This window comes from Pollachius pollachius, assembly GCF_949987615.1.
Source record: "Pollachius pollachius genome assembly, chromosome: 18".
Lineage (NCBI taxonomy): Eukaryota > Metazoa > Chordata > Actinopteri > Gadiformes > Gadidae > Pollachius > Pollachius pollachius.
Genome location: NC_136951.1, coordinates 10905443 through 10930382, shown reverse-complemented (window position 1 = coordinate 10930382; position 24940 = coordinate 10905443). Strand labels below are relative to the sequence as shown.

Here is a 24940-nt window from a genome sequence, read left to right as displayed (position 1 = left end):
TGCTCCTCTAAATCTTAACTCCTATATCTCCTTGGATGTACTTACTGACTCCTTTTAAGTACCTTCGTTTTTTTCACCAGTGAGAAACAAACCCTGTTCGTTAATAATGAGTTGTAACCTGGAAAGGGGGGTCCAGCTCAATTGTTTAATGAACGTCTCTTTCTCATCCATGACAGCGCAATCATAGGAGAACAATACATCTTGTACAATTACAAAGATCAGAAAATATAGAAGTAGAGTGTATAAGTCACCAGCAGCCACCGTCAGAAATCAATCGATCGACCAATCATAACACACAACACCCAACTCATCAGTGTATACTGTATTATTAACATGATTGCATCACATGCAGATAGTTCACCGTCTATAAGTGAATGATATTCATAAGTCATCACGTGGAAATGGTTTTACACGGTGTATCTTATAAGGTGCATACCCGACACTCTGTCATTTCATAATGGAAGTTTGTTAGGTTGTTTTATGCGTAAAGTATCAAGTAGTAAGTAGCACAACGATAGCGTAGCATGCTGTAAGACGATTGATAGGTGGTAGGTGTGTCTCATCTCTCACCGAGCAGGTTCAAAGGTCACGGTGGACGGATTATAGTCAGTGGGGGAAAGCAGGGGGGATGGGGCCCGACGATACTCCAATCAAATAGCCATCGGATCAAAAGGTCAAAGGTTAGAGGTCAACACAGAGGATATATTCACACCGCTGGCGTGCTTGCGCACACATCAACATGACACGGGATTATTATGGTATTCATTCATAGGTAGATTCGACACGGGGTCAGTCTTAATCGTGCAGAAAACGGACACGGGTTCAATCCACAGAGGCACAGAGAGTCATGCACATTGTCTTAGAAAAGAGGGAACTCTTGAATCCAAATCAAGGAAGTTTGAACAAACCATTAAATAATATGTACAAGTTTTCAACGTTTTACGACAACCATAGACTGCAGGCATATTAATATTGGTATGAGGGGTTCAGTTAAGTGGAAGGTGTTGTAGGTAAGATTCAAGAGCTCGAATTCCTAGATAATTTCTGTGATTTATACTGAAGATTGTAATTTTTTGTAAACGCCAGAGCCATCCGTCTGACCAGTGAAATGCGCTGTCAAAATATCTGTTTCTAGTGGACTGCACCTGCCTCCACATGAGACTAACTCAATCTTAGACCGCCCCTGGAAATTATCTGGCCAATCAGGGCATCTCCTCCCTAATTGGTTCGGGGGAATCCTGCCTGTCAATCACAGGTGGACACCTCTCAACCGCGGAGAAACGAGGGACGGAGAGAGGAGAGAGGGATTTCTTTTTTTTGTGTTGTTTATTTTCCAAGTCTCTCTTGTGCTCTCATTGCAACTCTCAAATCGTACCTACAGCACCGTTAATGGAGTGATCCGCCCAGATGAAGAGTGTGTGTGTGTGTGTGTGTGTGTGTGTGTGTGTGTGTGTGTGTGTGTGTGTGTGTGTGTGTGTGTGTGTGTGTGTGTGTGTGTGTGTGTGTGTGTGTGTGTGTGTGTGTGTGTGTGTCAGGCCATGAGCGTATACCACTGTGGCCCCACATGTAAAGGTTTGTGTTCTGGACAGCGGCTCCATGAAAAGGGTCTGTTCAAGGGACCCTGTGTGGATGTTTGGCCCTGATCTGGTGAGTTGTCAGTGGGCATCGCAAGCAGGAGCGGTCCTTGCCGGTAGAGGGGTGGTCCTGCTGGAGGCTGGGGCGAGAGAAAAAGAGAGACGGTAGAGCGAGAGAGAGAGAAAATTAGAGGGAGAGAGGGAGAGGATGGCAGAGAGAGAGAGAGAATTAGAGGGAGAGAGGGAGAGAGGGAGAGGAAGGCAGAGAGAATTAGAAGGAGAGAGGCAGGAAGAGGCAAAGAAAGAACGAAAGAAACAAGATGAATAACAATACTTAAAGAAAGAAAGAATAGCATTAATAATAACAAGTGAATAACTAAAGAAAAAAGAACCAAAGGAAGACATTCACTCATACTTTTTTAAAGAGAGACAGGCCAGGCTGGTCTCTCCATGGTATGTGGCCCTGAACCCACCACCACTGTTTCCATCCTTATTTGAATCTAAACCATGAGAGGATTAAGGGATGGGTCCCAGAGGCAGGGGAGGGCTGACGTGCCACCGCGGGCCACCGCATGTGACCGGTCATGTGCCGCAGCCATGTGATGCAGCGATGGGGGGGGGGGGGGGGGGGTACAGACCGCTGAGTCATCCATCAGAGCTGTCAGCCTCTAAGCATGTTGGAGGGTACTTCTTGGTTTATAGGGCGGTTCCCTGTTGGTCTATATATAGGCTATATGTTGAGCTGTGTAAGCACAAGAGTTTGTGTGTGTCTGTGTCTCCGTGTGTGTGTGTGTGTGTGTGTGTGTGTGTGTGCATGTCTGCGTCCGGCCGTGTGTGTGAGTGAGTGAGTGAGTGAGTGAGTGTGTTTGTGTGTGTGTCAGCAAATCAAAGTTGCGACAGCCAAGCAACGTCCTCCTAGATGTTGCAGACCTCTGATTGGTGAATTGACAAGCGGTACTGCGTGCAGCTACCGCTAACCTAGCTTAGCTTTGACCCCAATGAACATTGATTGACATTAAATCTTGTGTAATTGCTCTACTTTCAAAGTCTGTTACTACTACAAACACGAGTAGTATAAACAATAACTGGTGACGACAAGGAGTTGTGTTCACTAGTTATTGTTCTAAAATAATGGGTCGACTTTTTATTTTGCCATGCATCATCGACCGGTGGTTTATAAATCTCCCTCTAGTGTTCATTCGGCGTCATGACATGACGCGTTGTTTTTAAACCAGGCAGAAGCAGTCGAGACCCGGTGTGTGTACCTCATCCCTGGAGGGGGGCAGCCGGGGCTCCAGAACAGTGGAAGTGGACGTTCTGCCACCGGCTCTCCCGGCGATGCCACACCCGTGTCTCTTCTGATTGGCTGGAGCGGGGGCGGCCCTGGCCATCCACGAACTGCGTGAGGCGGATGTAGGCGATGCAGGCGGCGTCGTCCCCGATGACGTGGACGTGGGGGTTCAGGATAGTGGTGTGGATGGGCTTACTGTTTTTAGACAGCACTGGAGGAGAGGAGAGAGGAGACAGGGGCGAGGAGAGAGGAGATAGAGGGTAGGAGAGAGGAGACAGGGGCGAGGAGAGAGGAGACAGGAGAGAGGAGGGAGGAGGGGAGATGACGGGTTAGGAGAGAGGAGACAGGGGCGAGGAGACAGGAGAGAGGAGGGAGGAGGGGAGATGACGGGTTAGGAGAGAGGAGACAGGGGCGAGGACAGAGGAGATAGAGGGTAGGAGAGAAGAGACAGGGGCGAGGACAGAGGAGATGGAGCAAGGAGAGGAGATAGAGGGTAGGAGAGAGGAGACAGGGTGGGGAGAGAGGAGATAGGGGCAAGGAGAGAGGAGACAGGATATCGGTTGTGACTTTACACGGGTGTCTCTTAATGTGTTCATTGAATGTGATTCTAATCATGCTCTGGAAGGCCTTACGGTTGTCAAAGTAGAACCTGTGGAAGTCCATCCCTTCCACCAAGTTTCCCAGTCCCTCCGGCTCAAACGAGGTCAGCCCGGGGTCACAGATCTTCCTGCATGAAGACATGACAACCCGTTCAACAATACATAATACATTAGCATCATACATTCTTCACCATGACTAGATAGGGTCAATGGGTCACATGTAGCTGGCACCTAGAACATTAAATCACATCTTGCTTCCCGGTGTGAAAGAACGTTGCCCTGACGACCGACGACAACCGATAAGTATCCCCACCTCAGGGATACTGTTGTCCTGGATACAGTTGTCAGGGATACTGTTTTCGGGGATACTGTAGCCACATATCCAATTGTCCTGGACACTGTTGTCATGGGTACAGTTGTCATAGAAACAGCTGTCATGGATACGGTTGACACGGATGCAGCTCTCCCAGACGTTATCGTCATGAGTGCAGTGGTCTTGGGATACAAACGTCATGGATACTTTGTCATGGAAACAGCTGCCATGGATACAGTTGCCATGGACACAGCAGATGCAGGTCGGTGCGGGGACGGGAGCTGTACTCACGCGTAGGCCTCGAAGTCTCCGTTGTTCACGGCCTCGATGAGCTGCTCGGTGATCTTCACTATCTCCTGTTTACGAGCTGCAGGGAGAGACAGTTTGAACTCATTGAGTCTTGCTTTTATGCATCAATCTATTGATTGACATGGAAAGGAGCTTTCATACAAGATGGGATGGAAAATTGGTGGTGGCCAGTTCTGTTTAAAACCAAATTGTGATCCGTCCAAAAAATTGTGAGCCCACAGCTGCCAAACGGTTACTCATGCCTAATTAAGGACATTAAAAATACTGACAAATCCAAGTTTTTGTTTCGACAGACACACACACACGCACACTCACACACACACGCACACATTAAAATAAGAATTGCACAACACCCTTGACAGTATAGACAAGTTCCCTTTTTTTCATTCTCTTTCCTACTTTTCTAATCTTTTCTAACACATGAATCACACTCATTCAGATGCAAAACAAGTGGTGGCATCTGACCTAGTCTGTTCTATCTCAACCTTCTACATCCATCCACATGGTACTTCCTCTACGTCTGCCTACTCCCACTGTGTTTCGAATGTCCTCACTTCCTGTTCCTGTTTTGCGGTGCGAGTGTGACCTCCAGGCGCTATTCTCATACTCGTGAGGTTCTTACCCTGGTGGTCTGCTGTGATGGCTATGGTCTCTCACTCCACACTAGGAGTTTAGAATGCAGATTATTTGGCATATGTAATCTTTATCAAAAAAAACAATACAAAATAAAAAAGGAGATCAGGAGTGGTGTGTCTACCTTTCACGTCTTCATCCTCGATGGTGGTGCTGCTGCTGTCTGAAGATCCCTGGAGATGAACACAAAATGTTTTTTTATTAAATATGATTATGATTTTTTGCAACAGAATATAAGCACGCAAATTAGCAGTGAAACACGTTTGTTTGTCAATTCATGGTTCTGAAGTTTTGATTCACAAGTATTTATCACCATGAACGTGGTGTCCATGGTGATTGAAAAAAGCACATCCATGTTGACATTCTTCATGCACCAATTGACACCACTTACATACCCAAAGACTGACGCTCTAAAGGAAGACCCTGGACAAAGCCTGTATAGGAAGCCATTCAGACTAGAGTGTGGTCACAGAGAGGACTCTGTTTCCCAGCCTGCACCTGGCTGACCGAGCTTCACATTTACTCCAGCGCCCTGGTTTTAAACAATGAGGTTCCTCGATCAGTACCCAGTGTCTTTATGAGGTCAATGGTGGAACGTGGATCAGACGATGTGTGTTCCACCTTTATTTGTATAGTGTTGCTATGACGTGAGGTTGGTTAACAGGAGGGCTGAATGGCTGAGTTCAACAGTTCTCACTCAGGGTGTTTAGAATCAACAAACAACCACGGATCTGACCACACACACATTATGTTAGACATAAAAGAGCAGAGATTTCAGTTCTTAACCAACAGACTGAGGATTTTGAATGGAGATGACAGATGATGAAGAGAATGTAGAAAGATTTGGAGAGAGTGGCAGAGAGAGAGAGTGAGAGAGAGAGAGAGAGAGAGAAAGAGAGGGCGAGAAAGAGAGAAAAAGAGAGAGAGAGAGAGAGAGAGAGAGAGAGAGAGAGAGAGAGAGAGAGAGGTATACCTTGGTCCTATCCACTGGGTTATGGATAACGGTGGTCTGAGGCTCCTGGAGAGAGAATGAAGGAGGAGGAGGAGGATGAAGAGGAAGAGGAAGAGGAAGTGGAAGAGAGAGATGGATGAAAATAGATAGAAGGGATCAGTGTAAGTTTGGTCGAAATTATTTGAGCAAATAATTTGACACCCTCAAAAACACACACACACACACACACACACACACACACGCACGCACGCACGCACACGCACACGCACACGCACATCTGTTTTCCTCCTTACACAAATGCCCACACTAAAATAAAGACTGTCATACAATGTTTTATCTGTCTGTCACAATCAACAGTGACGGCTGACAGAGAGAGACGACAGCTGCCTGCTTCTTTACGTAGGTGTGTCTCTTTATTCCAGGACATCAAAAGTTAAAACAATGTAAAGTTTCACTCTATTTCCTAGGCTTTTGTTATTTTTTCTTAACTTTATTTGCTCTAAACCAAATTTTTGTAGTGTTTTATGAACTACATTTTTGCGTTTTAAACTTGATTTTCGCCTAAGTAAAAAGTTGAATCAACGTAAACTTCAAGGTCTCTAATTGGCTCGAGAGTACAAATGTTCTCCGGCCAATCAGAGACTTTGAAGGCGGGGCTTTCAGTGTTAAAAAATGGAACAGCAATTAACCTGCCTTTCATTTTATTTATTGAGAAATATATAAAATAAATATATATATAATTACTAGACACAGTGGCGGTTTTAGGCACAGGCGAACCAGGCAGCCGCCCGGGGCGCCATATTTGTGGGGGGCGCAAAATCACATGGGGGGCGCCATGAGCAGTAAAAAATAAAAACGCGCCGCGAAGTGGTTTTCAATGTACATAACATTTTGTGGGGAATTGGCATATTGGAGGAATGAAACCTCCACTGAAGTCCGTAGGGTCATGATACAAACCCTCCCCCCCCCCCCCGGTTCAACTGGACGTAGAACCGCCACTGACTACACACACGTACACACACACGCAGCTTACCAGGGCTGCGGTGGTCCCGCTTCCTTTGGGGCTGGTCACCGTGCTGTTTCTGGCGCTGTTGCTCTGAGGCTGAAGCACAGAACACAACAGTGTCTCTACTTTAATACCACTGGCCACATCACCAGGTCTCCTCTCCTCCCATGTCGACTGTCCACCGTTGTGGAGTCACATTGAAACATGCAGACTGGATAGGAGATCCACGACCAACCGTACCGAAACATGTTAAAAAATAGTCCTCCTCAAAACCTCCTCAACATTTCTAAAGACCGCCTGCACTGCCAGACAAGGGCTCTGTAAACAAGAAGCGACAAACATGCAGGGAGCGGGAACTTTCAGAACCTTCAGACATGGAATCCTATAAATCGTTCTGAAACTGCAGGATGACTGCAGCATGAATTCATGAAGACATGTGTCATATTTCTGAAAGACAGGCAGACGGATAAACAGATAGACAGACAGACAGACATACATTCATGCATTGAAACTAAACGAGGACACCAAGGTTGAGACTCAGGCCATCTTCGGAGGGACTAGGATTATGCAATATAGATTAATAATTTGGTTAGAAATAATCGGAGATTAGCATCAGACCAGCGGAGGGAAAAGCAGCCTAGGATTTAAGGAAGCAAGATCAGGATGTCCCAGCGACCGAACTGGCTGAACTGGAGTAGGTCATAAAACCTACATCCATGTTCTATATACAATAAAACACACAGTGACAGGCTAGAATAAGAAGGCGATAGGTCAGATAAATATGAATCATAAAATATGAATAATGCAACAATATTAATTTCAAACTATAAAAGACCTCGAAAAATAACAGAAATTGTGTTACAAATACTGACAAATATTGTGAAAAATTGTGTTCCAAAGCCACCCTTATACACAAACACACAGTCACACACGCACAGTGAAAACACATTCATGTCCAAAACAAACATGCAAAAAAAAAGCATGCATCCACAACAATTCTGCAGAATGTTAGTGTCCCGTTTAAAACTTGGAACACTTTAACATTCCCCAAAACTTTGAGTTGTGTGTGCGATGACCGCTGTATTGACTGAACTACTTTATGGTTACAGTTAAGAACACGGTCGAGAGACTACACCAAGCAGACAGATGAACGGAAGAGCGAGAGAGAGAGAGAGAGAGAGAGAGAGAGAGAGAGACGGGGAGCGGGCCTCCTACCTTGACGTCCACCTTCTTGTTCAGGAGACTCTTGGCTGCTACGGACAGACAGGAGGACACGGTCACAGAAGTCATGGTCCCAGCGTCCCACTCTAAGCGCTCTGGATCTACGCTGGAATACCTCCACTCAATCCCAATGCAACATAATCACCCATGTAGAGATGCTGCTAACTGCACAGCTCACTTAGTTTCAGCCGTCACTTTTAGTGTAAGGTTAAGTGGGGAAGCCTGTTGTAGTTTAGTCACCACTTCACAAACAGTGACGGCCTCTCTCTCTCTCTCTCTCTCTAAATCCTCCCTTCAAAAATCTCCACCGGGGAATACATCCGGCGAGAGAATTAAGCCCTCCCTCTCAAAATATATTCAAACTAACCCCCCTCTCTACCACCTCCAGTCCTGCAAATGGACATTTAAAAAGAGAACACAGAAAGCAAATCAAGGGAGACACACATTTAAAAATACCACCCACCTCAGAGCTCACTGAGGCATTAGGTAAGCAGAGTGCATCAAGTACCAAATAACCTCTGTCTGCGTTTTGTATTTATAATCTACACACGCACACACACACACAGATGCAAACATGTGCACAAACCCACACACACGCGCACAGATGTACAAGCACACACACACACACACACTCACACACACAGACACTCACTCATGTGCGTTCCACACACCCACACACAGTACTGCTCAGGGATTAGGAGACTATAGGGAGAGTGGGTTAGACCTGGAGGTGCTTGATAATGTTTTTTGTTAATCTCCAACCATGGATTAGGTTCATATAACGGGCGGGAAATTATGAAATGATGAAGACCAAATCCCCGCTAAGTGCTGCCGTGCCCCGGCGATGTTCGCGCTTGCGTGTCACGGTCTATAACGGTCTGTAGCCATGACAACCAGGGGTTCCTTTCAGGTTATCTTACTCCTGATTGGCGGTCACACATCCTTTGAGGATGTAGACACGTGTAAGATGTCTGGCGTGATTTGTCTTTATGTAACGGGAAAAAATATATATTTAAAAGTGCCAGGAGGCAGACGAAGGCAGAGAACATGAGTTCAGGGTCATATAAACAGCAGTTTGATGAAATGTCTGTCTCATGAAATGTTTTCTCAAACTGTGTTCGTATCCCGGACACATCATTCTTTACACATAACGTAAGATACTTAGAATGTACTGAATATGCAATTACATTCTGTATATATACCTAGTACCTACTCTGAGAGATACATGATCTGATCTTCAATACATTTTTTTAACTTTGCCTTTATTTTATATATATTTTATAATTTTTTTAACTTTTCCTATGTTTTCTTTTAATTATCTATTATTTTATTTTATTGTATGACAATTTTTCTCTGTGAAGCACTTTGAGTCTGCCTCGTGTATGAAAAGTTCTATATAAATAAGTTGCCTTGCCTTGCCTCTGATCATATCCTCTACATGTCTGGCATATTTCCTGTACAATTGTAATTGTAATTACTCTAAGAACCTTATATCCTGCTGCACATACTCTACGCACTTTGAGTCTCTTGAAATGTGCTTCATAAATGCAATGAATTGTTATTATAATTACTATGACCCTGTGGCCTATTTTGTACCTATCCTGTAATTTGGTTCATATCTTTCGTATGGTAATGTCTTACTGGTTGATTTGGTGTTTACTGAACATACATCTGCACACTCATCCCCTTCCTGCATCCCAACATTAGATCACATCCCGCTTATTAAAACCGCCCCTAGTGGGTTCACATCATAGCAGGCCAGACCCTAAAAAGGTTGGGGGTGCTTGGGGGGAGAAGCTTACCTTGGCAAACATTTCCGAAGCATTAGGGAAAGATTTGGGAAGAAAAATTAAAAACAAGCTGCTTGTGTGTGTGCATGTGTCTATCTGTCTGCTGTCTGTCTGTCTGTCTGTCTGTCTGTCTAATTGTCTGTCTGTCTATATGTTTATCTGTCTGTCTTTCTGTCTCTCCGGCTTTCTAATTGTCTGTCTGTCTATATGTCTATTTGTCTAGCTATCTTTTTATCTATCTATCTGTCTATCTATCTTTCCATCTATCTGTCTGTCAGTCTGTGAGTCTGTCTGTCTGTCTGTCTGTCTGTCTGTCTGTCTCTCCAGCTTTCTAATTGTCTGTCTGTCTATATGTCTATTTGTCTAGCTATCTTTTTATCTATCTATCTGTCTATCTTTCCATCTATCTGTCTGTCAGACTGTGAGTCTGTCTGTCTGTCAGTCTGTCTGTCTTTCTAACCTTGTTCCACTATCCCTGCGGTGGTTCCAGCTACGGCGCTCATCGAGGCTGGAGCTGTGGTCTGTCGACCCACTGGAAGAGAGAGAGAGAGAGAGAGAAGAGAGAGAGAGAGAGAGAGAGAGAGAGAGAGAGAGAGAGGGAGAGACAGAGAGAGAGAGGGAGAGGGGGAGAGAGAGAGAGGGAGAGAGAGATGTACGCATTAAAATACAGATTTAATCAAATTGAACTTACAGCTGATAGAAAGTGGGAAAAACTGGAAACGCAGGAAAAAAAAAGACTTCATTACAAAATTTAAAGGGATCCAGAAAATTACATGTAAATTGTTTGTATGAACATCTGAGAAGCATTGCCTTCCAGTTACTGGTGTGTGTGTGTGTGTGTGTGTGTGTGTATTTGTGTGTTTGCGTATGTGTATTAGTGTATGTGTGTTATGTGTGTTATGTATGTGTGTGTTTGTGTGTGTGCGCGTGCGTGCGTGTGTGTGAGTGTGTGTGCGGGTGCATATGCTTGTGCGTGCATGCGTGCCTGCGTCTGTGTGTTTGTGTGCGTTTGTGTGTGTGTGTGCGTGTGCGTTTGTGTGTGTGTGTGTGTGTGTGTGTGTGTGTGTGCGTTTGTGTTTGTGCGTGTGTGCGACGGTGTGAGTGGAAGACGTTGTCACGGAGCAGATGTCCAATCCTCCCATCAGCTGCACCCATCATGGTCAACTGCACCCAACACACTCTGCAGCACCCAACACACTCTGCAGCGACCTGATAGGACGACCTCAGCCACTCACCGGAAAAGTTCCTGGACACCAACATCGTCGTCAAAATGGCCCCCTGAAAAACATCCAAATGATCAATGACTAAGTACGAGACCAACAATGAGCAACCATGAGGAAGGACAGCAAACATCGATGGGGCAGTGCAGGGTTCTAGCTGCAGTGGTTCAGGTGACTTAAGGCACAGTCATGGTTCGACGTCGACGCAACGACCACGCAAACCACCTGTTTTGGTACTCTGTCGGGTTTTAGTGAGCGGACCAATCACAGCCCTTGCTGCTGTGTCGCTTCGACGCAAGGTTACAATTTCTGGGAGGCGCACGTCCGGACCTTGCGGTGGATGCAAAGAGGGTCCACAAGAATAGGTTTGTAAACCCTCTTGCGTTGCGTCAACGTGGAACCATAACCAAGCCTTTAGGGGCGGCACATGACCATTTATCAAGGCCCATAGTTGGGAGACGAGCGGGAACAAACTGGGTCAAACCCTGACGATTTCTTTGTTGAAAACTTGACAAAGAACACTGCAGCACAAAACCTGTACTCAGAAGACCGCCTATCCAAGGAGGTATTTTATCATTTTGCGGAAGACATATTTGTAAGTTCTCAGATGATGAATTGATATACAATGACTTCATTTATTGTGTGATTTATAAGTTAAGTTAAGTTCTCCACACACTGATCCAAAGGGTAACGATGTTATGGTCTGTTCAACCTCTCCTGTATCATTCTAGGCCAGCCAAACTAAACCAGCCAGGACATGCCACTGTCTATACTTGTGTTAGACAGTATAATTAACAAATAATTGTCATTATTATTTGTTAGTATTTTTTTTCATAAAAACAGTGAAATAACACGTCAGAGAGATTGAAGTGCAGTTCGCATTTTCCCATTTGATGAAAAAACAAAAGCAATAATCCCAGGTGGAATTGTAGCTTATTACAGTAACATCCAGACGAAACAAACAAAAACATAAAACAATTGCATAAAGTAAGTGAACTTCTGAACGTGTTCTAGTTACCTTGAGTTTCCTCCTGGCGTTGAACTTCTTGAGACATTCCACTGTCTCCTGTCTGTGCATCATGGAGGCCACAGTGGAGCGTTGCTGAGGAGAGAGAGAGACACACAGAGAGAGGGAGGGAAGGGAGTGAGAGAGACACACACAGAGGGAGGGAAGGGAGAGAGAGACACACAGAGAGAGGGAAGGGAGAGAGAGACACACAGAGAGGGAGGGAAGGGAGAGAGACACACACAGAGAGGGAGGGAAGGGAGGGGAGAGAGAGAGACACACAGAGAGGGAGGGAAGGGAAGGGAGAGAGAGACACACACAGAGGGAGGGAAGGGAGAGAGAGACACACACAGAGGGAGGGAAGGGAGAGAGAGAGACACACACAGAGGGAGGGAAGGGAGAGAGAGACACACACACAGAGGGAGGGAAGGGAGAGAGAGAGACACACACAGAGAGGGAGGGGAGGGAGAGAGAGAGACACAGAGAGGGAGGGAAGGGAGAGAGAGACACACAAACAGAGGGAGGGAAGGGAGAGAGAGAGACACACACACAGAGGGAGGGAAGGGAGAGAGAGACACACACAGAGGGAGGGAAGGGAGAGAGAGAGAGACACACAGAGGGAGGGAAGGGAAGGGAGAGAGACACACACAGAGGGAGGGAAGGGAGAGAGAGAGACACAGAGAGGGAGGGAAGGGAAGGGAGAGAGACACACACAGAGGGAGGGAAGGGAGAGAGAGACACACACAGAGAGGGAGGGAAGGGAGAGAGAGACACACACAGAGGGAGGGAGGGAAGGGAGAGAGAGAGACACACAGAGAGGGAGGGAAGGGAGAGAGAGAGAGAGACTTAAGTTAACTACATTTCTGGGACCTGACTTTTAATAATGTTGTTTAATTTAGTATTTACGATAACTCTCCTTTTGGCCATAGCCTCGTTTTCAGGCGAGCCGGCCAAGCTTCAATGAACTTCTAAATATATTGATGACATACCCTTGGAGCCTAATAACCAACCAAATATATTTTTAATTCACGTGTGTGGGTGGGTGGGTGTGTGTGTGTGTGTGTGTATGTGAGTGTGTGCGTGCGTGTTTGTGTGCATGTGTTTGTGCGTATTTGTGTGTGTGTGTGTGTGTGTTTGTGTGTGTGTGTGTGTGTGTGCATGCTTGCAACCTGACCTCTGTGTATGTGTGTTTGTGTGTGTGTGTGTGTGTGTGTGTGTGTGTGTGTGTGTCAGTATGGGTGTCTCAGTATGCGTGTCTTAGTGTGTGTATCTCTCATCATGGGTCTCATGGTGTGTGTGTGTGTGTGTGTGTGTGTGTGTGTGTGTGTGTGTGTGTGTGTGTGTGTGTGTGTGTGTGTGTGTGCGTGTGTGCATGCGTACACAGATCCATGGGTGTTTCAGGGCCTCCTGAGCGGTGATCCTCTTGGACGGGTTGATGGTCAGCATCTGGTTGATCAGATTCTTCACCTCCGGGGTCACCGTGTCCCACTCTGGGGAGGGGAACTACACACACACACACACACACACACACACAACCACTCACACACAACCACGCACACACACACACACACACACACACACACCACCATGCACACACACACACACACACACACACACACCACCACGCACACACACACACACACACACCACCACGCACACACACACACACACAACCACAGACACAACCACGCACATAACCACGCACACAGACAGACACACAGACAGACAGACAGACACCCACACATACACACACACACACAACCATACACCCACACCCACAAATGACGTCATCGACCAGCTTTACATTGTTTATTCGTTTTTTTGCAGACATTTTTGAACATGCATAAGAAGCAGTCCTCTTGGATATAAAACCATGGCTGACGTTGACAGGTCCGCTTTGAGGCTAAAGCCTGTGGTGGTGTGTGTGTCGGAGGACTCACGTCGTAGGCCCCGGCTTTGATCTGCTGGTACAGCTTGTGTTGGTCTTCATCCCAGAATGGTGGATAGCCCACCAGGAGGATGTACAGGATCACTCCTACACAGACAAACACACACACACACACACACACAGACACAGACACACACACACACACACACACAAGGGCACACACACAAAAACACGCACACGCATCCATACAAACACACAAACGCACACACATCCACAAAAGTGCTCACACAGACACACACACACACACACACACACACACACACATAAACATCACATATAAAGAGTTAGTAAAAAGTGCAGTAAGCACAAGGAGATTAAGTGATGAACAATGGCGGTTCAACACGGGGGCCTACAGGGGCCGGTGCCCCTGCAGATATGTCCCTGGCCCCCCCTGTGGCCCCCCCGTGCTGACCAAATAAAACAACTATGATTTTACTGATTTTACGGAACTAATGCGACGCATCGTTCTACACGGGTAAATTAGAGCGGCGCGCCCAAACAGCGCACCGTGTTACTGTAGTTCCTCACACTGATGATGAATTTAAGTTTGTAAATGTCTGATCTCGATATATTTAGAAACTTAATCATATCTAAGCAAACTCATCGAAGCAGAAGCGAGTATCCAAATGTCAGTATCCTTGCTAGGTCTAGGCTACACAATGTTGTGATGTTAACACGTATTTTCATCCGTTTTGGCTGCTGCATTGGGATAACAAATACATTTGAGTAAAGAGTAGTAGGCTATCTGCCCATGCTAAGTAGGGAGGGGTGGTTATGCAACGAAATCGAATGCATGCCCCTACGTTTTTTCTTCTAATAGCAGCCGTCATTAATTGAGTAAAGGACAGTAGAACAGGGAAGTTTCCTCTGAGCTCTTTAGACTGTGCAAGATTGCTGTAACCCTTCCTGTAAGCTCAGCCTCTTGGGAACACAGTTTATCCACACTGAAACTGATAAAATAAAATAGGAAATGGCACATTGTTTTGCAAACCTGGAGGTTTTCTCACATTGTACCCTGGAGGTTTTTTTTCACATTGACACACTGTATGTTGTACCCTGTACTGTATTTTTTATTTTTTATTGTTTATGGCCCTACCTCTCTTGCGCGCTTGTACAAAACAAATGTTTAAATGATTTTGATGATTTAGGGAATAGGCTCCATCAATTTAAGATGGTTTGACAGAAGAATATGCACTGGTGAAGTTATAAACTCTTGTACAAATTAAATAAAAATGTGATGAAGTGACATAGTGATGAATTAATGACGTGATGAACTGATTCACTGATGAAGTGATGGACTAGATCAACAAAGTACCAGATGAAAGGATGATCAGATGAACGGATTCATTTGTGAATGTGTGAATGTGTGAAGGGAGGAACTGACCGCAGGCCCAGATGTCGACAGGTTTCCCGTACGCCTCCTTCCTCAACACCTCTGGAGACAGGTACCCTGGGGTCCCCGCGAACCCTGAGACACACCGCAGTAACACACCCCTCAGACACACTCATTTCAACACCTGTGCGTAGTGCGTACATGTGTTTGCCTGTGCATTTGTGTTTGTTGTTCTAAGTCTGTGTGTGGGTGTGTGAGTGTTTTGTGGGTGTGTGTATGTGTGTCTGCTGGTGTTTTTGTTATTCTGCTTCTGTGCGTGTGGGTTTGTGAGTGTTTCTGTGGGTGTGTGTGTATGTGTGTGTGTTTCTGTGTGTCTGTGTTTGTTTTTATCTCTCCGTTCATCCATCTGTCTGTCTACCGGCCCGTGCGCATGCATGCGTGTTTATCTATCTCTGGCTCACTGTTTCTGCCTGTGGATCTGTATGTGTGTGAGAGTGTGTGTGTGTGTGTGTGTGTGTGTGTTTGTGTGTGTGTGTGTGTGTATGTGTGTAAGTGTGTGCGCAGGCACATGCGTGTGTAATCCACCCACCAAACCAGGCCTGCTGCTCCCCCTGCACCTCGATGGCCAGGCCGAAGTCGGCCAGCTTCACCGCCGCGTTCTTACACTTACTGGCCAGCAACAGGTTCTCTGGCTGGGCCATGGGAAAGCACACACCACCGTCATCACCTTCACCAGCACAAACAACAGTCCCACCTCCACCAGCACCACCACCTCGACAACCTCCATCACCACCACCACCACCACCCCCACCCCCACCGCCACCAGGGCATAGGTTTTTACACTCAACGCTGTAGTGGTGGAGGAACAACAGAGCATATGGTTCATCACGGACTTCTACTAGAGCTACTGCGCATTCCCCCGAGGGATTCACATCCAGGATTTACATTTAAACCTAGATTTTGTCTATGTTTTTTATCCAAGGCGACTTACAATCGAGGCTCGGTACAATCGAAATTGGAGCAGCTAAATAAAGAATGTAAAGTGTGCGGTACGACAAAGTTTCTAAAAGCAATAACCCCTGGACAGAGTGCAGAGTAGCTGTAGGAATCAGTTAGACTCATGGAGTTACCAGTGAGAGGAGGGGAGGGGCATGAAGAGGTCACCATGGTAACCCCTCACAGGTCCCCATGGTGACACCAGTGGGGTATGTCATCCCAGATCAGATTAGTTCAACCGAGAATTGTTTCAGCACATTCAGAGAAAGACGTCGTGAATCAATATTTGAATCAATCCATTGTATTTTTAACAGAGTCATCATGATAATCTTAGTAACAATAGTGGACGTGATGTCATCGTGCACACAGAACCCAGCAGATGGGCCCGGTATTAAACAGATGTGATGCGGTATGATTTCTCGGAGTGACAATACAGTTGTCTTTGTTAACCGCAGGGGGTTCAATGCAGGGACAATAGTGATTAACAATTCATTATTTATTAATGCAGAGATGGCGCCATCTTATTATGGTATTGAAAATTATGCCATAAAAGAGGCATGTGGGAAAAGTAGTTCTGGGCATATTTTTATTTATTTTTTATGAAGGTTATCGAGTTATACCAATGCAATCATCAAAGGTTGTGTGACTTAACAACTTAAATGACATCCGAGTTATCCAAATCGCCACAATGCATGCTCAAACTCAAGGGAATATTGCTGGCCTGCACACACATGCACGCGCACAGCACACACACACATCAATGCACATACTAGCACACAGGCGCGCATGCACATACACGCACAGAAAGATGCAAACATGCATGGTTGAATTAGGCAGCCAGAGATTTATAAAGATTCTGGAATTAGGCAAAAATGAAACAATTTCGAATACAAAATTCATAACAGATATGATTCAAATACACTACAATACAATACGCCTCACACACTCACAAACACTCACAGGAACACACACACCTGCCAAATGCACTCACACACGCGCGCGCACACACACACACACACACACACACACACACACACACACAGACACATGCACGGACACACACACGCACTGACACACACACACGCCCCCAAACACACGACTGACCTTGAGGTCTCTATGCACCACCCCCATCTGGTGACAGTGGAGCACAGCTTCCAGTATCTGCTGGATGCAGTGACTGCATGCAAACAGCAGGGGGAGCGGGTTAATCTGAGCATAGTCTGCCGCGCCGTCAGATTCATGCAAAGGAATGCAGCAGAAGTGTCTAATAAGTCCATTCACATATGACAACACGCGCGCACCCACACACTCAGGCACGCACACACGCACGCAAGGCGCACAGACAGACGCATGTGTAGGCCTAGAGTTTAAATAAGGGATTTGGAATCTGGGGCTCTGATATTAGCTCCCGCATAGCAGAATGCGGTTTGCACCGCATGTACTTTCAATGTGAGCAGTGTGCTCTATAATGTGTTATTGTGTTTTCCTTACTTTTTAGGCTTTAGGTGTCATACCAGCCTTTCAGGATTTCATGAATCCAGAACATTACTGACAGACACACTCTCAGCGTTCTCCCTTCTCTACAAATAGCTCCTTTCCTGTCACTGTCCGCCTGTCACGCTCCTCTTTCTTATCTTTCTCTCCCCCTCACTCCCTCTGGTTTCTCTCTCCCACTCTCTATAATAATAATACTCAGGTTAAAATATAGCCGTGTGGAACAGCAGTCAGCGTTCGCATGGAGATGTCAGCGTTGCAAAGTTTTGTGCGCATCCCAAAAAAAGTAAAAGTACGGAAAAAATCGAACAACGGACCCGCAAGCACAGGCACAGCAGGGTGTGTTTGGTTCAATGCACAGGCAAACCCAAAGCATAGCAGTCGTGTAAAACCTCGTACAGAGACGGTGTGAGAGACACGCGTGCACGCACATACACACACGCACGCACGCACGCAGACACACTCACACACACACACCTTGAGGTCCCTGTGCACTATGTCATGTTGGTGGGTGTAACACACACTGTCTAGAATCTGATGGATACAATGACTGTGGAGACAAAACAACAGGGGGGGGGGGGGGGGGGGGTGTAAAAAGAAGGGAGAGGGAGGGTTAGAGGCAACGATATTCATAGGGAAATTATGGATGGAAGGTTGATTTGGGGATTTTCAAAGGCCTGACCAAGTTCTTGATTCAGGTTTGATGAAAGATAGCCAGTGCATTCCTTCTCAAGTCGGGTCGTGTTTCAATGTGTTCAATCGTTGAACACATTGAACGATTGAACGTGGCATTATCATCGTTAATTCCAACCGATTGCAGACCACATCCGCTTGGAGTGTCACATCAAAACAACTCAGCTCCATTTGGGATGTTACTCTGAATTGCATCAACGCATCACAAAGGGTCCCGATTTATACCGCTGTAAGGTTCTTGGACGTGCAAACATCACATAAACGAGGGGGGAATGAAAACCACATTAAAGACGCCATGATGAGGAAAATCACTCTTTTACTTTGGCAAAAATAAAGACAATGCATTTGTTATTTAGCTTCCTCTCAATCTATGTAAGCTTGAACCAATAGCATTAGGACATGCTTGGTTCTTCCTGCAGTATAAAAACAGAACCAGGCCTAACGCGCAGTGGCGTCGGGAGTTTTGGCCAGTTTTCTTCCCTCAAAATCCGCCTTCCAAATCGGGGAGGTCTCAAATATCAGAGCTCCTCCGCCTCTCGCTGATCCCCTTATTATACTTGCAAATAGGCCCCATATTGCAGCAATACGACACACACCCCACCCCAGGTCATGGGGTCTTTAAGGAAAGGGGGGGGGGGGGGGGGGGGGGGTGCAAAAGAGGGCAGGAATGAATTCAAACATAAAAGCCCCACGAAATCATTTGTTGCATTTTTCTGAATACACACTCAAAGACTGCTCGGATACAAGGACACAGAGTTAAACACAAGTCTTAACACACACTACACGACCACACAGATACAAGGACAGAGAGTTAAACACATTTCTGGACACACACTAGAAGACCACATGGATACAAGGACACAGTTGAACCGACAAGACAGTACGGGTGATGCATGCGTCCTGTGTCCGTCTGTCTGTCCGTAGCTACTTAGGTGAGCCACCAGGATCTACCCTCCAGATACGTGGCTTAGCGCTTGCTCATCAGAATGCATCGTGGGATTATTTCGCTGGCGATGCTCCGACATAAAGAGAGGGCAAGGGGGTTGTGGTCCTGTAGCGTAAATAAACCGTGACCTATAAGCTACGGGAAACTTTGCGCTGCCACGTCTCACAGGAAAAATGCTGTGGCAGTTGCGAACACCACAATGTCTTCCCATTGTGACAAATAATTTCACGCTAAATTACGAATACATCGTCCAAAAAACCAAGACAACCGACATCAAGGTAGTCGTACGCCAAGTAACGTTTCAACCAGCGATTCTTCCAATGCGGCGGATGTGATGGCGATGTGGGCCCATCTCTATAGCAGATATGAGCAGGAATCAAAGAGTATTGGAGCGATTCCGTCTGCTTATACAACACTTACAACAATATGGCACGCATAGTGGACTCTCCACTATGGGGGGGGGGGGGTGATTATAGGCTCCTGACGCTTGATGATCCAGAGGGCAGAGCTCATGTTTACCTGGCATCCGCCTCACTGTAGTACTCCCTCGCCACGATGTCCTCAAACAGCTCCCCACCGGTCACACTGCAGAGACACACACATACATCACCGTGAGTAGGGAGGAGGGAGCGCAGAGGTGGAGGTGTGTGTGTGTGTGTGTGTGTGTGTGTGTGTGTGTGTGTGTGTGTGTGTGTGTGTGTGTGTGTGTGTGTGTGTGTGTGTGTGTGTGTGTGTGTGTGTGTGTGTGTGTGTGTGTGAGTGAGTAAGTGAGAATGATAAAGAGAGCGAGAGAGAGAGAGAAAAAAAGAGAAAGAGAGAGAGAGATAGAACTAAATCCCTGTTTGGAAGAAGAAAATGCCTGCATATGTGTGTGTGTGTGTGTCTGTGTGTGCCTGCGCATATGTATTTGTACGTTTGATTGTGCATTGTGCATTATTGGCGCACTCACACAGTGACAGCTCACACAAACAAAAATCACACACAGTGACAGCTCACACAAACAAAAATCACACACACACGCAAGCACGCACACACACACACCCACACACCCACACACACACAAGTACGCACACACACACAATTAGAGACAGTCGTGCAGGGGGATGCAGATGGGCTGAGAGGGGCGGCGCAGAGTGCTGGAGGATGAGGTAATGTCCACGGCGTCCGGACCCAGCGATGCGTTATGAGATTACATTCTGATGGCTGAGGAGCCCTGCGAGCTCTGGACCGCAGCACAGCCCCAGTGCAGCCAGAGTGGGTGGGTGGGTGCCGCTTGTGTGCGCGTGCACAAAAGCAGCACACACCCAACGATATAATTGCACATACATACTGTATGTATATGTACCCACACACACAAACACACACACACACACACACACACACACACACACACACACACACACACACACAAGCAAACACACACACACACAGAAAGAAATAATCACATGTACACATGTCACAAACATACACACACACATACAAACACACACATAAAGACACAATCACACTGCCACACACACACACACAGAAAGCCAAACACTGAGTCATGCAAACACAGTTGGACGCATGTACGACACACACATGTAAGAGCACATACATACACACACACACACACATAGACACACACGCAAACGCATGCAGGTGGGGGAAGTCCTCACCAGGGGAAACCCTTGCTGCAGGATTTTCTCCCGCTGTGTTGCCATGGAAACTGAATCCAATATGCGAGGGAACGGTAACCATGTGTGTGTGTGTGTGTGTGTTCGTCTGTGCGTGTGTCTGAGCGTGTGTGTGCGCACCGCAAGAAGGGGGTTGGCATGTTATGTAATTCGGAGAAGAGCATTAGAAACCGGTATAAGATGTAAAAGAGAGACAGAGAAAGAGAGAGAAGAAGGGAGGGAAAGAGAGAGAAGGATGGATGGATAAGGGAAGAAGCAAAACGCAAAGACTGATAGACAGATGCAAAATAATGAGCCCAGCCGTGAAAAGAGGGGGAAGAGAAGAAGGAAACTAAGCAAGACAGAAGGGTCTCGAGGGAGGAGAGAAGGAACTCACAGATCGAACAGCAGGTAGTGGAAACCTTCCTCCGAAATACTGTCATGAAGACGAACTGCAAACCAGCACAGAGAGAGGAGGGAGATGGGATTAAAAACACAGAAGAGAAATGACTACAGCATGCGACAGAGGATATGCGGGAAAAAAAGTCAAAATGTCAAAAATATAAGAAATGAGATAATTAGGATGATGCTATTTCGGATAGGGACAGTGTCAGTCGAGGTGCAGCCCAAAGGGCTTATTCTAAAAAAGAGCTCTCAGACTCACCAATGTTGGAGTGTTTCAGCAACCGGCAGATCCTGGCCTCCCTGTCCAGCTTCTGGTGGTCTAGGAGACGTTCCAGGGAAGACGGGTTGAACACAACGCGTAAACAACACATTCATCATAACACTGCCTCACGTCTTGTACAGCACATAGAGTGTGTGTGTGTGTGTGTGTGTGTGTGTGTGTGTGTGTGTGTGGGGGGGGGGGGGGGGGGGGGTGTTAGTGCCACAACTCAACACGCTGGCTGAGGTAACCTAGAAGGGGGTCTGGCTATAAACAGCATTTTATCTATTTATGCAGCATTTCCTCTTTTCAGTCCGAGAGACAAAGAACAAAGAAAAGTGGCACACATAAACCAACCCCAAAAATAATCTATACATACCCAGAAAAGAAAAAACACAAGAAAACACAAATATGGACGAAACTAAAACCAAAAACCAAACCGCCCTGTAGCCATTGACATTTCAACGTGCGCCCCATATGGATTCAGGCAGTCATGGGTCAATGACCCTCGTCCCAGTGGTTGATTTGTTTATGAAGCGAGAGAGAGAGGGACAGTTTGTGTGAGGGAACAGAGATGCTCTGATCCATTTGGGCTGCGTTAACCACAGAGCCGCTCCTCCCCGACTCTCTCTTTGTGTTTCAGAGACAGACGGTTGGAAGCAGACAGCCCTCTACTGTCCTGCCAGGGCTCTTTAGTTTAGAGGAAATCAAACAACTGGGATGGCTCTCTCTCAGTCACACACACACACACACACACACACCATTTTTTTCTAGAGTAAATATACTTTGACGTGAATTCAGATGGAACTTTAATAGAAGCGGATGAAGTCAGCAGGTTTGCGCTGACAGCAACACCTCCTCATGGTGTCATTTTGGCAATTCCCTTTGGCTCTTTGCAGCATTATTAAGCTTGTTTAGAAAACCCTTATGACACCTCAGCCAGCCTTTGTGTCCAACTAGCCTCCGTCAGAAGAAAACACAAGTGGAATCAAACACTCAGAGCACCTGAAAACATGCCCATCCAACACCAGACAAGGGACAACACAGCCCGTTCATCTGTCCCAGGTTGGTTATTTGAGCCATTGAAAACTCAATATGGTATCATGTATTTCAGCAAAGATTGATTCTAATGTTTCGTGAATGCATTTCAAACCCAATCTCGGAGCAGGACCGCCCGTGGATAACATGCTCACCTCTGGCCGAGAGCTTCTTGGTGTTGATGATCTTTGCTGCGTACTCTTGGCCCGAGCAGAGTTTGACACAGCGGCGCACCACTGAAAAGGCTCCCCTGGGAAACGGGGGGGCAGGAGACAGAAGAGAATGACGACGGGAGACAGAAGTTCAGCTGCCTTCACAGCCAGCTGAGTCAGTGTTACATGCTTGCTTTCGAAGCGCCTATAGCCGCCGACTGAAGCCACCAATTTAAGCCACCAACTTAGCCTTAAGAGAGAAAGGAGGGCTGTGTGACAAGCACAGGTCTTCCTGGCCCTTTTGAAGGTCTTTAAAGTGATTCTGTTCACATTGTTGCTGCTGGTTTATCTAGACTCCTTTACTTTTGAAGTACTCTGGGGAAGAATTGAAAGACTGCTCATTTAAAACCGTTAGACCTTGGGAGACAGTGTCCTAATATGCTGGGAGTGTCTGTGTGTGTGTGTGTGTGTGTGTGTGTGTGTGTGTGTGTGTGTGTGTGTGTGTGTGTGTGTGTGTGTGTGTGTGTGTCGGCCTGTCTACCCAAACCTCTCTGTAGAAAAGTATTTTCATACCTGTCTACAGACATTTCCCAGCCCAAACCAATCAAAGACAAACAAAAATAACAGATAATTTTGTTTCACTGGTTCTAATTATAGCTCTTCTTTGGTTTGTTATATAATAAAAAAAAATACTTGAGTCAAAGCCCTGTCACCTAAAACACTTCAGCACGTTTAGACGGTTATGGAAATGGGGGGGCAAATAGAATGCTGTTTACATCACGAGGGCTTCACGGTTCAACATGTGGGAACATGAATTATTAGAATTTGCAAAGACACAGCCGAGCCAAGCCATCCTCTTTTTCCACTAGTTGGCTACAGGCTCACATCTTCCGCTTTCTTCGAACGAGGCTAAGAACCCTTTTCCCTCACAGTCCACCACAAACACGTCTATCGTCATGAATAATAAATCAAGTCGAATGAATATTGTTTATTTTTTATTTTATTTTTTGGGAGGGGGGGGGGGGTTGATAGTGTTTGTATAAGCAGGGTACAAATTCCCTCCCACGCAACACCAGAAAGAAATACAAAACATCTGCTTCGACACGTTCTGCCGTTTGGGCATGCAACATCCATCCGTCCGTCCATCATCATTTTTTCTGTACGTCCATCATCCATCAGTCCACGGGCATTCAACCAACACCTCATTAGTGAGCCAGCGCGGGGGTATCCCTCGCTTCTCCCCCTCTACAATGGTCGACCACAAACACACACACACACATATACACACACACGTTCCCCGCATATAAGGACACACACAAGCGCGGGCGCGCACACAGACACATACACACGCACTTACACACGCTCCTCGGATATAAGGAGCAGAGAAAGAGGCATAGTAAATAGATATTGCCTATGGCCATTTGCGAATCTATAAGGCAAACGATGAATAACTTCAAAGATGTAATTTCTGCACCCACGCTCAAAAAGCCGTTGGACGGATGAGGGTAATTATCATAGAATGAACTGATGCTGTACCGACCCATGCACCAGCAGACACTACAGCGCAATTGCAGTCCGTAGGACTTTCCGCACAAGCGATTCGGAACGTTAGCATGCGTAAATTAGCGGTCTATAAAGTGCAACATTTTGATTTGAATAAAGGGGAGAGTTTGTTCAAACATTTTGGGGGTAAAGCCATTAAAAGAGAGACCGAGGGGGGGTGCTCGGTCTGTTTTAAAAGGGACGCATCTCCATCTCCCTTCACACTATTCTGCAGATGTGCATTCCCCGGACCCCGCAGATTTACAATCGGGTGGATAAGTAGGAGTTAATAAACATGTAAGGAGGTCTTACTTGCCAAGTTCTTCATAAAGCTGGAATTCATCTGTAAAACGTGTGCAAGTAGTCACTGCCATATTTCTCCCGTGCTGCTGAAGCCCGAAATAGACGGTCATGCAGCGCTCTATGGTACCCAGTCTCCGCCCACACCAAACCACGCCCACACCACGCCACGCCCACCTCTAACTCTCCGTCCCCGCGTCGGTCCACTGCATGTGCCCAGAAAGCTATTTAAGAATAGCCGCGTTACAGCAAGAGCCGTGAAGAA

At 46.4% G+C, this 24940-nt stretch overlaps 1 protein-coding gene across 5 annotated transcripts; it reads right to left on the bottom strand.

Moving 5' to 3' along the window:
- Positions 1-163: 163 nt before the first annotated feature.
- On the bottom strand, positions 164-24788 carry camk2b2 (calcium/calmodulin-dependent protein kinase (CaM kinase) II beta 2; the record flags this gene model as incomplete). Of its 5 annotated transcripts, none has more annotated exons than XM_079755607.1 (21): positions 164-1714; positions 2840-3076; positions 3498-3592; positions 4069-4144; positions 4844-4892; positions 5693-5737; positions 6705-6773; positions 7893-7930; positions 10149-10220; positions 10924-10966; positions 11927-12010; positions 13295-13417; positions 13855-13949; positions 15247-15330; positions 15785-15887; positions 18163-18235; positions 19844-19909; positions 21377-21431; positions 21644-21703; positions 22837-22931; positions 24688-24788. In XM_079755607.1, 20 exons carry the CDS (start codon positions 24786-24788, stop codon positions 2841-2843), a joined length of 1662 nt encoding a protein of 553 aa, XP_079611733.1. In that variant the 3' UTR covers positions 164-1714; position 2840. The 5 variants fall into 5 exon arrangements, with proteins under 5 accessions (XP_079611733.1, XP_079611736.1, XP_079611734.1 ...); XM_079755610.1 differs by having other exon boundaries at positions 7893-7927; positions 24688-24769; XM_079755608.1 differs by lacking the exon at positions 18163-18235 and adding an exon at positions 17296-17368 and having other exon boundaries at positions 24688-24769.
- Positions 24789-24940: the final 152 nt, after the last annotated feature.